Below are 17,063 nucleotides of genomic sequence, written 5' to 3'. Positions count from 1 at the left end.
CTCACTCTCAAGGAGGCCTCTGAGAAAAGAAGGAAACAGGGTGCTAAAAAGCAAACCTGTGAAACCTGCTCACAGAGAAGCTGACACTGAGAGACACATGAAAAAGAAGAGAAAGAAGTGGTGGTTGTGTTGAAAAGGAGCTTCAAACAATGAAACTTCCTATTTATAAGAATTAGAACCTACTGCAGCAGATGGCCTGGTGAGGTTAACTCATCCATGTAAAGAGTTCATCCAGGGATAGAAAAAGTCAGAGGTTCACCCTGAGTCCTGAAAAATCTGGCCTATGAATAAACATTGATAGAATTAATTCAACAATAATTATACTGTATAAAATATGCAATGCTGGAGAAAATATAATGGCTTATTTTTTGTAATGGCTTTGATGTTTTGTTTTTTATTATTTGATAAATGTTACTTTTTATAATCTTAATATTTTTAATATCCTGGCTACTATGTGCCCTCCCTCAAAAATTCCCGGTTCCTCCACATCTCCCCTCCAATACAGATTCACTCACTTTCCATCACTCATTAGAAAATAAACAGGCTTCTATGGGGTAATAATAAAATAAAATAAGATAAAACAAAACTAATACATCAGAACAAGACCAAACAAGCAGAAGGGGCCCAGGGAAAGGCACATGAAACAGATATATATGCAGAGACCCATCATTCAATACTCAGGAATCCCGTAAAAACACTAAACTGGAAGCCATGCTATATATGCAAAGAGAAGAGATATTAAAATTATCATTTTTAGATAGAGAGATGATAAGGCAGATAAATAGGTGGATAAATAGAAAGGTATGAAAGTTTTTTTCTTTTCTTTTCTTTTTTTTTAATTGTAAAGTCCTGACATGACATCATGAGACAAGGAACCTCCAAAGAAGTTGCTGAGCTCATTTTCTGGTGACTATCTACTACTGGACATGCCAAATACCCTTAGGAGTAGTTTGTTTCCCAGTGGGACCCCCTGGAAAAACTGAATTTTCATTTGTTTGTGGTTATCAATTGGAGACAGCTTTCATATTAGAGATGGGGGCATGTGTCCACTGTCTTTTCAGCTCTAAAGGCCCATCTGGTGCAGGCCTGTGCAGGCCCTGTGCATGCTGCCTCCATTTCTATGACTTCACATGAGCTTTGATCATGCTGAGGCAGAGAACCTTGTTCTCCTGGTGTCCTCCATCCCCTTTGGCTCTTACACTCATTCTGCCTCCTCTTTCCCGGGGTTCCCTGAGCCCTGAGGGGAGGGATTTAATAGAGACATCCAATTTATGGCTGAGTCTCTCATTCTTTGCAGAATGTCTAGTTGTGGGTTTCCGTGTTTGTTCTCATCTGGTGCAGGAGGAAGCATCTCTGATGATGGCCAAGCAAAGCACTGATCTATGAGTATAGCAGAATGTCATTAGGAGTTTTTTTTACTGTCCCTCTTTTCTTTTAAAGACAAGCACTATTTGGTTTTTACCCTAGGTTCCTGGGCTCTCTAGTCTTAGGTTCTGGGTCACCCAATCAGTATCAGGTATGGGTTCCATCATGTGGACTAAACCTTAAATCCAATTGGACTTTGGTCACTTCTGCAAGCTTTGTGCCAGCATTGTAATAGCATAGCTTACAGGCCTGGCAGCGCTGTAGAGTAAAGGGATGATGGCTGGCTCGGTGTTTACATTTCTCTTCTCATGGCATGCAGAGTACTTTTCTGTACCAAAGACACCGGAACATGTTCAATGAGTTGCACAGGTGTTGTCTTCAGCAGTGGGGGCTCACCATCAGTTGGCAGAGAGGAACCTTGTTCTTGGCAATAGCCTGGGTTGTTGGGGGTTCCCATAGGGTCCCTTTGGCCAACAACTCAATTAGATGTAACCCAATCCTCATACTGGAAGCTTCATTTGGTGAAAAGAGATGGCCAGTTGGGGCTCTGTATCCACCCATTACTTGGTGATTTCATTTAGATCCCCTTCACATGTATATCAGGTTTTCATATCACCCCTCTAATGGCCCTTAACTTTAGCTGTCTCTACTCATCTTTCCTCCTTTGTGCCCCTCTTCCTTCCCCTTTCCCACTTGGTCCTCCCATTCCAGTTCCCCTCACACCTTCATCTTAGTTGGGGTTATCATGGATGTAATGGAACGGCACAACCAAAGACAACATGGGGAAGGAGGGGTTTACTTGGCTTACACTTCCACATCATTGCCCGTCATTGAAGGAAACCAGGACAGGAACTCAAACAGGGTGAGAACTTGGAGGCAGGAGCTGATACAGTGGCCATGGTGCTGTTTACTGGCTTAGTCCTGTGGCTTGCTTAGACTGCTTTATTCTAAGTGCCTCTATGGTAGGATGAGAAGATGGAAAGATCTCCCATGCCCAAGGACTGGTAGGATTAATATAGTAAAAATGGCCACCCTACCAAAAGCAATCTACAGATTCAGTGCAATCCCCATCAAAATTCTAACACAATTCTGTGACTGGTTTGAATATCACTTAGCATGCAAACAATGGCAGTCTGGGCCTCAGCACTCACCACAATGCTCTTCTCTTTCCCTTTGACTCTTTCACCCTTCTTGTTCCTAGAGTTTTAGGGCTCAGCTTGGGCTTGGCTTGTTCTTGGGAGGTGCTCCTGGTTTCCTTTGTCTTCTGTTCTCATAGCTGCCTGCTCATATCTCTATTACCACACTGAACACGCTCTGCTGTTAGTGACCTAATTACTGCTGATTCACTCAGTGCCTCAAAGCTGACACCTCAGGGCTCCAAGGTTTGCAGGTCAAAGCAGGAGCCTTACTCAACAACCTACACAGAGCAATGAGTGAGTGAGAGGAAGAATGAACCAGTGAGGTCACCACAAGCAAGGATCTTGCTGCAGGCAAGAATAAATTGTAGACAAAAATAACTTAGTATCAGCAGAACATGAATACGAATACCTTGCAAAGGATCACTCCTAGAGACATTTCTTAGCCTGGAGAAAACAAGTTATTTATAAACCAGGCTTTCCAACATCTCTTTCGGAAGCTTGGCATAAGGTTGCCTTTTGAGTACATGGTACACCTGTTCAAGAAACTAAACCTTTCACGATTTTGAAAGATAAAACCTGGATGAAGTACCACAGATGTCCCCTAGCCACAGCCATGAGGAGTTAAATAGAACTTCTTTTGAACTTCCTTTGTATTTCTTTCCATAAGAGTATCTAGAAATCTCTGCTTCTTACTTTGCTACTGCAGGTTTCTGCACAATAACTTCAAAATCTCCTCTCTTATTTCCCTGCAGAACGCTGTGCTGAGAAGACATTGTAAACATTTAAAGAAACAACTTCAAATTTAGGCAAAGTGATTTCCTTGTGATCAGTGACAACATATTTTTACATTTATTTACGTTAGGGGACAGTCAGATGTGTGGGTTTGCCTGTGTCATGGCATGTGTATGCAGTTCAGAGGACAACATGCAGGAGTTACTTCTCCCTTTCCACCATGTGGGTGCCAGGGTCAAACTCAGGTCCTCAGGCTGGGTGGCAGGCACCTTTACCCACTGAGCCATCTCACTGGCCCCAGTGGCAACATTTAAAGAAAGTAAAATTGTCTATACAAAGTTGACTAACTTAAGTAATACATCAGATGGACAGCAATGGGGGTACACTTGACTTACAGATTCAGTTGGACATAGATATACTGAATATAGTATTACCAGACTATGATTAGATAACAGACTCGTTTAGAAATATTGTTTCTACTTGAATATGGAACAGTTAAATAATTCCATTTCATCTTTTCACATGAAGATCCTCAGTGTCTTCCCAATCCATAGCCATTATCCAAGTTCTGTGAAGTTCCACGAGAAATCTATCAATCTCTCTCTCTCTCTCTCTCAGTTTCTGGAGGTGAGGGACACTTTGGTCAGTGTTTGATGCCTTTTTGTGACATCACAAGAACCCAATTCCACCATATTAGTACTTGTTTCCCTATTTTGCATAATAGCTTCATATTTCTGAGCTCTACAATGTAACCAACATTGAATTGTTATTAAAGATTTTTTTTAAAATCTGTTTGTATTTTCTAGTCTTTTTTCAGGTAGAATTGACCATTTAAAACTGTATATACTTAAGGTATATTGTGTGTACATATATATCTTGACACTTTTATGTACAGGTATACTGTGAGGCAGTTACCACAGAAAAGCTAATTAAATAATGGCATTTGTCTTAGTTACTATGCTATTGCTGTGAAGAGACATCATGTCCAAGGCAACAATCATAAGAAAAAACATTTAATCAGAGGCTTGCTTATAGTTTCAGAGGTGTGGTCCATTATCATCATGGCTGGAAGCATGGTGGCATGCAGGCAGATACTGGAGCAGCAGCTGAGAAATACATCCTGATCCGTAAGTAGAGAGAGATGGGCTTTTGAAACCTCCAAGCCCACCCCCAGTGATACACTTCCTCCAACAAGGCCATGTCTCCTAATCTTCTAATCCTATCAAAGGGAGTTCTACTCCCTGGTGACTAAGCATTCAACTATACAAGCCTATGGGGGCCATTTTTAGTCAGATCACCACAGCCAGTCAATGTGCAATTGTGAAAAGTATACTTTTGTGACTAATTAGTAAGTCTTCTAATATTTTTTCTTTCAATGTATTCTCCAAATAATTTTTGTGAAAATATTAAGACATATAGCCAAAGCCAATGTTTCCTTCCCTAAGTAAGTCCCTTAATTAGCATGGGAGCATTTATAATAATTTGATTTTAAGGCATTTTATGAAAAACAGAAAAAAATCAGTTTTGTATTTAGACATATGACATTCTCTCTTTTGCGACAGCATTCATCATGCACGTCTACTTTGCATGGAGTAACTCAATGCTTGAATTGAGCAGAACCCAATCCGAGGTGTTATCGGCAGGCCTTTTCACTCAGTTGAGTTTTAAGCACTTATAAAATTGATAAGACTCAATTTTCCTTTCTAATTTCTTTAGTGAACTTGGGGTATTTTTTCCACTTTGCACACACTCCTTTCTCTTTTCCTCCTGCTTCCCAGAACAATTGCAGATGTAATAGCGCTACTTTCCACTGTGGTAAATAGATTCTTTCTGATGGGAATATCTCTCTGCCACTTGAAATTCCAATGTTACACAAGTTGTCAGGAAAACTTCACAGACCAAACATGGCCCACCTCAAAATGCTCCTGGCTGTGCAATCAGCTCCCTGCAGAAACTGAGCCGATGATGCTACTTGTCAATGCTCTGCAACCTCTGTAACGACCTGAAACTGGACACTTCCTGCAAATTCCTCTCTGACCTGTGGAAATTTAAATTACTGTATTGTGTCTACCTCATAGCATTATTTTAGATTTGCTTAGTTCTGAAGATTGCACTGGGGTCTCAGGTGTTGGGAAGTTTTCTGGGGCTGAGGCATACGTGTTATTTGAATCTTAGATGGTCTTTTAATAATAATAATAATAATAATAATAATAATAATAATAATAAAAGAGCCAGATATCAGGGTGAAAGCTGAAAGATCAGAGAAGTGGAGCAAGCCACAGCCAACCTCACCTCACCAACTCCTCAGCTGATCCTGTTTCTATGAATCCTCAGACTGTGAGCCCCTGAGACCTCACCCGAAGGGTCTCAGCTGAACTGCTTTAGTTCCTGTTTCCTCACGCATTATATACCTTTCTCTGCCCTGCTGTCACTTCCTAAGATTAAAGGCATGTGTGCTTCCCAGTACTGGGATTAAAGGTGTGTACCACCATTGCCTGGCTCTGTTTCCAATGTGGCCTTGAGCTCACAGAGATCCAGATGGATCTCTGCCTCCACTGTCTGGCCTCTATGTCTAATCTAGTGGCTGGCTCTGCCTCTGATCCTCAGGCAAGCTTTACTGGTGTACACAATATATCACCACATATATGCACAGCCCTCTCTTTCCCTTGATCTTGTGAAAGCATGTCACTATGTTGTCTGGATGGCCTTGAACTCACTCTGTAGCACAAGCAGACCATAACCTTCTCCTCTCCTAATTTACTGGGGCTACAGGCCTACACTACTAATTCCATCCTAGAAATTCTTTCACATAAGTACCAGACCATCTCTAGTCCAAGTTTTCTCCCTTTTTGTCAGTTATTACCCCAAAGGAATAGATGATTTATTTATTATTTATTTGTGTGGGCTGGGGAAAAGCACTCTCTCTCTCTCTCTCTGTGTGTGTGTGTGTGTGTATGTGTGTGTGTGTACATGTGTGAGGTGGCTGTGTGTGTGTGTGGGCTATGTGTGCATGTATGTGTGTGTATGCACATGGAGGGGCTATATGTGTGTATGTGGGCTGTGTGGTAGAGGAGGCTGAGTGTGGGGTGGGAGGCTGTGGGAGGTGTGTGTGTGTGTGTGTGTGTGTGTGCATGTACAGGTACCATAGCACCCCTATGAAGATCAGAAGGCCCTTTTGTGGGGATCAGTTCTCTCCTACCATGTGTAGGTCCTGGGATTCAAACCAAGATCCCCAGGTTTGAGGATAAATACCTTTGCCAGCTAAGCCATCTCATTGGCTCATGACTTCATGTTTTTGAAATGTCACTTTCTTCAACATTTGATGCTCAATTTGGGATGCAGGATCATCTCAAATGTCTGTAAGTTCTACCTTCCTCTCTCTGGGCCATGTCAGTAACTTTCAATTTAGGAATTAGGTTAGTGGTAAAAGTTAAACACTGGTGCTGCCCTCTAAACTTTAATTCTGTCTCCCCACTGACTACCCATTGGCCCCGAGGGAGACACTAAACTTCCTATACTTCAGTCATCAAATAACAATGTAAGAAGTATATTGCTCACATGCAGGACACACTTAGAGCACCTGACATAGTAAATGTTTAGACACACCGGTGCTCCATGTGCCTGTGGGCCACACAAGGAGAGACGCTGCAGAGAAGTGAGAACTTTAGATCTGAGCCAGTACCAATGCTCATCAGGTTTTGTAATCTTTGGGATCAAGGCCAGCTTCCAGAAAGCAGCTCCCAAAATTCCTTTGAACTCTACATGTGCCTATGAAATGGAAACATGGGTTTATTGCAGAAAACTAGTCCTCTTTTACATCAAAGTGAGAAATTCCCCATCTCAAATGCTCCTGACCACTCAAACATTATGATTCTGGAGCAACCTGGTCTCCCCTCATGCTGGTGATACTGCAAGCAAATTTCTTAGTGTCTCTGTTTCTCCGTTTTCTCCTTTATTAAATGGTGAGTGTGATAATATTCATTGAATAGGGTTAACATGAAAATTAAATAAACATTAAGTGCAAAGTATGCAGAATAAGGAATAGAATACAATAGACAAAATATATCATATAAATTGCAATTATTATCTTCCACCTAATGTGGTATGTGTACCTCCTATGTAAGCACTGTTCTGGTCAATGCAAGGATTAGGTCAGCAAGAAATGTCTCCTACTCCCAAAGACTATGTGATATAGTAAAACTATTACCTAGTAGATGAGTTGTTCTTGAAAGGTGTGAGGTGAAGGTGTTCAAACTTGGTACACTAGTAGAGGGCTCTGTAAATAACCCTTAGTTGGCAAAAGCATAGAAGGGAGGGGGGATGGAGTTGACACAGGGCACATTATAAAGCAGACTTCACAGATCCTAAAGCTAAGTAGGTGCAGAGGTAAATAGGGAATCAGAAGAGCAACTTCTGGCTAAGTAGTGCCTATTAGCAAACAAGTCAGACATGGAAATGAATGATTATGATCAAGAGCATTTCCAAATATGGCCACATACCACTCTGTATTCCACTGGACTTTGGGGCAATGAGGCCTTATCTCTCCCCCAGACCCCAATACTAACCTTAACCCTCTCATCATTTCCTTATTTTTAAATCTGCTCTATCTCTGGTGCTGTTATGAATAATGGAATGTGGGAGAAATAGTATTGAGACACTTTCAAGGCCAAGCCTTAAGAAATCTGCAGTCTCGCTCTTTTTGCCTAGAAACACATGCCATGCTATGAAAAGATCAATTACTTCAAATTTTCATGTGGGAAAGAATTGAGGATTCTGACAGGCAGCCATTACTGTGAACTTACAGGAAGCCACCTTTGGTGTCCCAGCAATTCTCAGTACTTCCTTTAACCTCCAGAACCATGACACACGATCATTTATCCTAAACAACTAGATTTGGGATGCCATTTAGCAATAAACCCCAAGAGAAATTTTTATAGTCCCATGTAGGTTGGCTTTGACCTTCTAAAATAGTAAGCAAGCCAGATATCAGAGAGGGTAAGCAGCTTTTCCAGTGTCAACACACCTATGTGAGCAGACTAGGGATGAATGCCAACTCTAGTGTTTAAATGACTGGGTAATTTGTAAGATCATCAGTCAAAAGGGAGGCCTGGTGAGAATGAAGTTAGAGAAAAGGCAGAGAGAATGCTGCTGTTCTTTATATTCTGGACTAAAAGCAACTGATAGAGACAAAAATGAGAGGATGGGATGAATGTAGGCAGGTGAGGTGATGTACTAAGTGTAATAAAGCAAACTCAGGGAACATACCCAACAGGAACCCGTTTCACTGCCCTGTGGGCCCAGAATTCTTTAGGAAAGAACAGTGTTGGAGAGGTTTGCAGATGAAAGCCAGACACGAGGTTTTTTGCAATAAATCAGTTCTAGTTACCAACACTTGTCTATGCTGGGAACCTTTCACTCACTCAGTCCTTGCTTCCTTCCATAAATACTTAGGGTGAACATGAATGAAGAGCCTGCCCCCATCCTAGGTCCTGACTCTTCAATGATGGATTTCTCAGTCACTCTACAGGCAGGAGCACATTGTGTTTGCTTAGCTGCCTTTCTCTAAAGGACAAAATGAAGCCACTGAATGGGAGAGTCTTGAGGAAGGAGGTGATATAATTCTATTGTGGTTCAAAAGGAACACATTGGGTACATTGTAGGAAACAGAAGAAAGGGAATTACAGGTAGACACAAGTTAACAGGGAATACTTTAAAGTAAGACATACTAGGAAGCTCCCATTGCACATACTTGCGTGTTCATACACACATGCATCCACTCATGTGCAGAAACATACATATACAATATATAACAGACATACACATGCAAAAAAGGAAAAAGAAATAAAATGGAAAGAGGATCAGAGGACTTAAAGAAAATAGTTTGCTCTCCTGGTTGAAAATATGTTATGGAATGATAATCTGTACACAATTTCTTATGTAATAAACCTATTCCCTTCAGGATCATCATTCACCATGGCATGCAATAGGCAATAATGAGGATGGTAATTTTGGAAACCTACTAGATGCTATGTAACAGGCAAAATGTGGCCCTTTCTTTGTATTTTCAGCAATGCTAGGAGATAGGCACCATTATTATTTACTCAATATTTAAGAGTATTAAACTAGTACCACTGTTTCATTACTTTAAAAAAATGCAATTACTTATGTTCAGTGTACCAGTCATTATGGGAAAGATACAGGGAACAAGGAAGAATAGCTTCACACCATGCTCCCTAGAGATACTCAAGTAGAAGAGTCTAACAATGAAAATGGAGAATGGCAATAACAGGTGACAGGTTGTCACATCCAGAGTCTGGTCCAGAGGGTGTCAGGGGCTGAACATTTTTAACCTGGGTGTAGACTTTAGCTCAAACACATCATTCTACACACACACACCCCAACAGTTAAACATTTGCTAACAGTTGGGCATCTGCAGTTGAACTGTCTGTGCTTTGAATAAAGTCCCAGTATTACCTAACTTCTGTCTCCATGATGAAATACTGTGACTAAAGGAACTTAAAAAGCAAGGGTTTCTTTTGGCCTCCATTTCAAATGTATCGTGATGGGGAAGATTTAATGGGTGGGGCTTGCGGTGGATGGTCACACTGCACCTGCAGTCAGGAAGCAGAGAACAATGAACACCTGTGTTTAGTTCACTTTATTCTTTTTACTCGTCTGGCAGTTAGGATTGGTCCTCCTGCCTCAATTTACCTAACTGAGACGTCAGCATAGACATGCCCAGAGGCTAACAATCTAGATAACCCTCACAGGATCATACAAATCCTTGTCTTCTAAGTGATACAGATCTTGTCATGTTTAAAATTGGTATTAACCACTAAATACCTCTAGTGTTGAGAAAAAGGGTCAAAAGTGGGGAGTGGGCTAGTTAATTTGGCCAGTGTGGCATAGCAGGTAGAGACAGCAGGATAAATCCTCACTCTGTTCACCACACAATGGCACTGGTGTAGGTCTGGATCATGTAAGAAGAGGCGGGCTACCAACCAACACTACTCCGGCTGTTTGAAAATCCCCACTTGCCTGCCTTCCTTCTTTAGGAACTTCTACGTAGGACTGTCAATCACTTCCTTCTTATGAAAAATCCATCCAACTAGCCTGGCTGTGGATATGTGGTCATTATGAAAAGTGAGCCCACAACTCTGGGACCTTTTCATGGTCCCAGATAAAGAACTTTAGTGTGTGATAATGAAGCATGCTGGTATCCACAGCTGATAGGTGAGATATGCAGATGTTGCAGATCTCTCAATCTTAATTCCATCCACTTGTCATTCCTTCTGATAAAATTATTGTGAGTTTGTATAATCATTTTTACATTTTCTACTTAAGAACTTCTTTCAAGTACTAATAAGGTTTTGTTTGCCTTATTCCCAATTATAACTTTTAAAGTACTGTAAATAAAATAATGGCAAGTATTTAAGTTAGCTCATGGCTTTTGATTTTTACATATACTTTTTCATAGTTGGCAAATAAACCACAAGAAATTGTAAATCACTGAATGTGTGGCTTGTATTCCAAGGTTCTGTTTATATAGCAGAGAACTATGGACTTAGTGACTTTGGGGAGATTTGACAGCCACGTTTTTCAGTACAATTTAAAGAAGTTTAAGTTAAAGTTTCTCTCTCTAGGAGAGCTTAGTGGTCCAAGGGGAATTCCTAACAAAAATATCTCAACCATCATCAAGGGAAAGGGGGGCATTGTGGGTGTGGAGGCTTTCTGCACTGGCTCAGTGCCATTATTAAAGTCACAATGTGTACTTAGTAGGCCAACACTGATCAACTCAATAATAACTTTCTCCAGCCCAGGATCCCCTTTAGTTGGATTGCTGAATTCCAATGGCTCAGATAAAGAGAGAAATCACTTTTAGGTTCTGAGAAAGCTTCAGAACTTTATGAAGAGTTCTGATTCAGTCAGTATGTCATATCCCAGAGAGGTGAGAACTTTGGAATAAACTTTCAGGGAAATTCCTCCACCTCCATTTGTCCACATTTCAATAAGCTTTGCTAATTCAAATAAGCAATTTTTATTGCATTTAAAATCAATGGAAAGATCAATACTGATGATCCCCCTTCCCTTTCAGTGAATTGGAGCCAATGTTGACTCTCTATCCATGCTAGCTAAGCTGGCTGGAGTTTCTGAGGGGGTGAGTCAAGTGTAGGACAGGAGCAAATTTGGATGACAAGAACATCCATGACTTTTCATATATTCCATGATGAAATTCACAACGCCTGATGTAGTACCTTGACCTCCTATGTCTGGTGTGCAGATGGCTTTGTTCTCCAAGGATGCCATAATGGCACAGCGGATCTCCATGGCATAGGAGTGAAGACCAAGGTAGTCCAGCATGATACAGCTGGTTAGCAGCATGGCGACAGGATTGGCAATATTTCTATGAGCTAAATTTTTACCTATTTCCCTTGAACCAGTCTCAAATATTGCATATATATCACCATAATTGGCTCCAGGCACAAGTCCTGACCCTCCAACCAGCCCTGTACAGATACTGTTGACAATGTTGCCATAAAGATTGGGCATCACCATGACATCAAACCTTTGGGGATTGGATACCAACTGCATTGTGGTGTTGTCTATAATCATACTCTCAAAGGTGATCTGGGGGTAGTGAGCTGCCACATCCTTACAGCATTGAAAGAAAAGTCCATCTCCCAGTTTCATGATGTTGGCTTTGTGAACAACCGTCACTTTTTTGCGCCCCATCTTTTGAGCAAGATTAAAGGCATATTCAGCAATGCGCAGAGACTTGGTCTTTGTCACGATCTTGAGGCTCTCTACCACGCCTTTCACGCCTTCATACTCCAGGTTAGTGTACTCGCCCTCTGTGTTTTCCCTAACAACTAAGATGTCTATGTCCTTGTGCCGGGTCTCCACACCAGGAAAAGTCTTGTAATGGATGACGCTGGCATAGAGGTCAAGGCTGGTTCGAAACTTGGTGTTGTGAGATTTGTAAGTGATAGGCAGATTGTGATTAGTTGCAATGTTGCCCTTCAGAGCGACACGGTTCCGACGGATGGCCATAAGTGCATCAAGAACCTCCTCCTCAGTAGATGTGGAGGTCACCCACACCTCCTCAAAGTCCACTGGCACACAATTTGATCTGAATACTCTCTTGACATGAACCATAAGCTCAGGTCCAATACCATCTCCAGGAATCATAGTCACAGTTTGCCTTCCACCATACTTAGCTGGGGGATGCACTGTGTGATGTAAGCAGAAATTTTTCCGAGGGATCACAAGCTTATGTACAGCTTCCCTAGAATGGCCAAGCACAGCAGGATGAAGAATTGCCTTCACAGAGCAGCGGACTGATGCCAACATCTTCACTATCACAGCTGTCCTCTTGCTCTTTCTTAGTAATGGCATCCATTGGAGTTCTGAACCAATGATTCTTTCTTAAGTCACAATTCTCTCTCCTCCCTTACATTCTGTTTGACAGACATTCTATTCGAGTATGAAACCCAGACAGGGAAAGACAGGATGTCTATACCAAAAGCTACAAAGATTTTGGGGTTGGGCAATAAATTCATGCATCATATTATACATGCTATACTCTGCAAATATTATTTTTAAAATATTTTTCTTTACTTCTTGAAAATTTAATATGTGTATACATTGTATTTTGATCATATCTTCTACCTCAACCTCCCTCCAGCTCCTGCCAGGACCTCCCAATGTATCTCCTTTCAAATGCCATGTCCTTTAAAAAAAAAAATCAATAGCAGACAAAGCATCAGAGATAGCCCCTACTCATGCTGTTAGGAGTCCCACAAGAAGACCAAGCTACACAACCAGAACATATATGCAGAGGGCCTAGGTCAGACTCACACAGGCTCCCTGATTGTTGGTTACTCTCTGTGAGCCCCTATGAGCCCCGTTAGTTGATTTTGTGGGTTTTCTTGTGGTGTCCTACAACCCCTCCTCCCCTACCCCTTTCAGGATTCCAGAGCTCTACCTAATGTTTGGCTGTGGGTTTCTGCATCCATTTCTATCAGTTGCTAGATGGAGCCTCTCTGATGGTGATTATGCTAGGCTCCTGTCTACAAGTATAGCAGAGTATCATTAGGAATCATTTCATTTACATTTTTTTGCCTACTTTTGGGGCCCTTTTCCTCTTACTGGGTTGCCTCATCCAGGCTTATGTAACTGAAGTTTTCTCCAGTCCTGCCTGGCCCACAGTCAAGACAAATCTCTCTCACCCGCCAGTCCCGCAGCCTCTTAGATCCAACCAAGTAAATACACAGAGACTTACAAACTGTATGGCCATGGAAGGCTTCTTGTTATCTAGTTTTTCTATCATAAATTAACCAATTTCTATAAGTCTATACCTTGCCACATGGCTTGTGGCTTACCAGTATTTTACATGTTGGTATTCATGGCAGTGGCTGGCAACGTCTCCTCACTCAGCCTTCTTGTTCCAAGAATTCTCTTCTCTGCTTGTCCTGCCTATACTTCCTGCCTGGCTAATGGCCAATCAGCATTTTATTTATACAAAGCGATATGCACAGCAGGCTTAATATGAGGGGAGGTGCCTAGTCTTATTGCAACTTGAAATACCATGTTGGGTTGATATCCCTGGAATGCCTGCCCTTTTCTGAAGGGAAATAGAGGCAGTGTGGATGGGGCAGGAGAGGGACTGGAAGGAGAGGAGGAAAGGGAAACTATGGTCAGGATGTAATGTACGGGAGAATACTTTCTTTTAGAAATAAATAACGTACTGACTGATTAGCACTTCCCACATATGCATGAGTTAAGGGCCATCCCCTGGAGCAATATGCCAGTAGCCATATCCCCAAAAGCCTCTGTCTTAGAAAGTCATAGGCTCTAGGGGACATCTGGTGCTGTTTTGCTAAACAGTTGTGTTAACAAACTGCCTTTGAAATTTGCTTATATCCAGAGAGTTGTTTGTGGCTCTGATCTCAACCTTGGTCAGAGAAACTTTCCACAGTAGATGGTGACTAATGCGGAGACTCTTAACTGGTTAAAATACTGACACTAAGTGACTCTGAGTACAGAGCTGGAGATGGGACCACTACCTTACATTCCTCCAACCTGAGGTTCAGGGAACATCCAAAAGTGAGTCAGAAAGACCATAAGAAAGGAGAGCTGTGAAATGCTGTGTTCTGGGCATTTCATGACAGTTACATACATGATTTATTTTTTTTAACTGGACTTTATTTTTCCAACTATAGAGTCACAGCAGAATTGGGAGGAGAATAACGGCATTCCTCACATGCCCAGGGTGGCCTCACTGTAATTTCTGTGCTATGAGCATACAGGTAAATATACATGTTTTGTTAGTGTCTCTTCTTAATTAACTATGTAGAATCAAGGGAACAAATACACGCATATATCTTCAGTTCACGGACCATAGTCTTTCAGATTTGTCATAACTATTTTAATATCTTTATTAATTCTTCAAGCATTTCATCCATTGTATTTTGAACATTCCCTCCCCCCATCTCCTCCCAGTGCCACCACCCAACTTTGTATCCTCATTTTAAAAAAACCATTCAGTCTCTTTGGTACTGCCTATATGATCTCTGGTGTGTGGACATAGGCAGATTAAGCTTTAAATTTAAGTGTTTGTGAATGGCTTACTTCTTAACAGAATGCAGATCGACCAGTAATCACATCCTAGAGATAAGGAACTCTTCCCTCTCTGCAGCTATCAGTTACCCACTGTTTCTCAGCTAGTGGTGGGATTTGTGCCCAGCTTTCCCCTCTGTGCTAGAATTTTGCCTTGGCTTCAGCTTGCACAGATCTTGTGTATGCTGTCACGGCCACTGCCAGAATTGCTACAACTATTAATGACACATAAATAACAGCAGATCATAGACATTTCAGGAAACATGAGCCAATGAATTATGGTCAGTCTTCCATCACAAACAATCCAGGATATAGTACTGGGATCCAAATGAGGCGATGTGGTGTCCTATGAGAGTAACTCTGGGGTGAGTCTGATTCATTGGAAAAGTAAGCCATTCACAAGCACTCAAAATTTAAAGCGTGTGAAGAAGTGCAGTGTCATGGGTCATAGCCAACTGTGACACAGTACTAAGGTCATGCCAGTGTGGTCAAGAAGTACTTGGCTGGGAAGATGTGTAGAGAGACAGCATAAGAAAGATGACAACAGTGAAGGGGACTATCAGCATTTGAAGTCTTAGAGGACAATCCTAGAGAGGAAATGCACTGGCAAACTGGATATGCAAAAAGAGGCCATTGTTATCTACAGTGGAGCAGGGGGGGGGGGTGGTATGACATGTCCACGGACGGGATAGTCAACACTGTCACAACCCTGTAAAGAGAAAAGTATGATGAGTAATAGCAACCAGGGGCTCAGTGGTGACCTCAACAATGAAGGCAGATTAATGGTTAGCAACATGGGTTCCAGAGCCAAGCAGCCTGCTACATCTCACCTCTGTATCCCTGTATGTATGTCTGTGTATACATGCATGTAGAGGCAGTGGTCTATCTTCCTTGATAACTTTCCACCTTATAATTTATTCATTTATTTTTTACATGTATGCGCATGTGTGTATGTGTGTGTGTTGTGTATATCATGTGCACATACATGCTTATGTGTGTGATACACATGTAAGTAGGTACTTGTGTGTGTATGTTTGTGCATGTGGAAGCCTGGGACTGATACTGAGAGTGTCCCTCAATCACTCCCCACCTTACCTTATTCACTAAGGTAGAGTTTCTCACTTGAATCCAAGCTCATCAGTATGGCAAGTCTTGCTAGCCAGTTTGCCCAGGGATCTGCCTTACTCCAAGAGCACTGTAATTACAGTTGAGCTGCCACACTCACCTAACATTTACAAGGGTACTAGGGATATGAACTCCAATCTTTTAACCCTTGTGTGGCAAGGGATTTATCCATGAAGATACCTCCCTCTGTCCTTCACCTTAATTTTTGAGATTAAAAAAAACTTTCTCAGTAACCCCAAACCTCACCAACTCCAGCAAATGGACAATGCAGCAAGCACCAGGAATCCTCCTGTCTCTCTAGCTCCCCAGCACTGAACTTGCAGGGATGCACTGCTAGAGCTGTCTATTTACGTGGGTGCAAAGATCTGAATGCAGGTCCTCACTAGCACAGCAAACTTCACTGACTGAGCCATCTCCCAGCTCTTACCAATGAATCTTCTTCAAACTGTAGGACCTCTTTTAGAGCCCGCACTCCAGTGAGTAGAGAAGCATAAAATAAAAGTGGATACACAGATGATTGCTGCACATGCAGATCTCTTAACATCACAGTAAAGGTGCTAGGAAACAAATGCAAATTCCCGGACTTTCAAAGAGTGTGAATTCTAGACAAGCTTGAGTGTGTGTGTGTGTGTGTGTGTGTGTGTGTGTGTATGTATGCATGTATTTAATATATATATATATATATATATATATATATATATATATGTAATACCATTTAGCACCACATCTCTACTCAGGTATATGTGTGTGTGTGTGTGTGTGTGTGTGTGTGTGTGTGTGTGTGTGTATGTGTGTGTGTGTGTGCATGTGAGTATGTGTGTGTATGTATTTATGATATATAATACATATATATATATATGATAAATAATATATATATGTAATACCATTTAGCACCACATCTCTACTCAGGTTTATATATATGTGTGTGTGTGTGTGTGTGTGTGTGTGTGTGTGTGTGTGTATAATTGTGAGTATATATTCACACTTACATATATATTTACATATGTCTGTGAATGTCTACTCACATCTATTCACACATACACACAACATACACATGCATATTATGAATAAATATGAGTAGAG

General features: G+C 41.5%; 2 protein-coding genes and 1 long non-coding RNA gene across 4 annotated transcripts in view; 1 reads left to right on the top strand and 2 right to left on the bottom strand.

Annotated features, from left to right (window-relative positions):
* The window catches only part of Nell1 (neural EGFL like 1), an 850,988-nt gene that overhangs the window by 258,418 nt on the left and 575,507 nt on the right, over positions 1–17,063 (bottom strand). The gene's annotated exons all lie outside the window — the stretch shown is intronic.
* The window catches only part of LOC119086669, a 123,472-nt gene that overhangs the window by 76,265 nt on the left and 30,144 nt on the right, over positions 1–17,063 (top strand). The gene's annotated exons all lie outside the window — the stretch shown is intronic.
* On the bottom strand, positions 11,256–12,831 carry LOC114700519 (probable isocitrate dehydrogenase [NAD] gamma 2, mitochondrial). The gene has a single exon (XM_037199203.1). It carries the CDS (start codon positions 12,630–12,632, stop codon positions 11,400–11,402), a length of 1,233 nt encoding a protein of 410 aa, XP_037055098.1. The 5' UTR covers positions 12,633–12,831; the 3' UTR covers positions 11,256–11,399.

Source organism: Peromyscus leucopus, chromosome 1, assembly GCF_004664715.2.
Source record: "Peromyscus leucopus breed LL Stock chromosome 1, UCI_PerLeu_2.1, whole genome shotgun sequence".
Classification (NCBI taxonomy): domain Eukaryota; kingdom Metazoa; phylum Chordata; class Mammalia; order Rodentia; family Cricetidae; genus Peromyscus; species Peromyscus leucopus.
Note: the sequence above shows the minus strand (reverse complement) of the source record. Positions and strands in the feature narration are given on the sequence as shown.

Coding starts and splice junctions, on each gene's coding strand:
- LOC114700519 (XM_037199203.1), bottom strand. CDS start 12,632: ATGCCATTACTAAGAAAGAGCAAGAGGACAGCTGTGATAGTGAAGATG.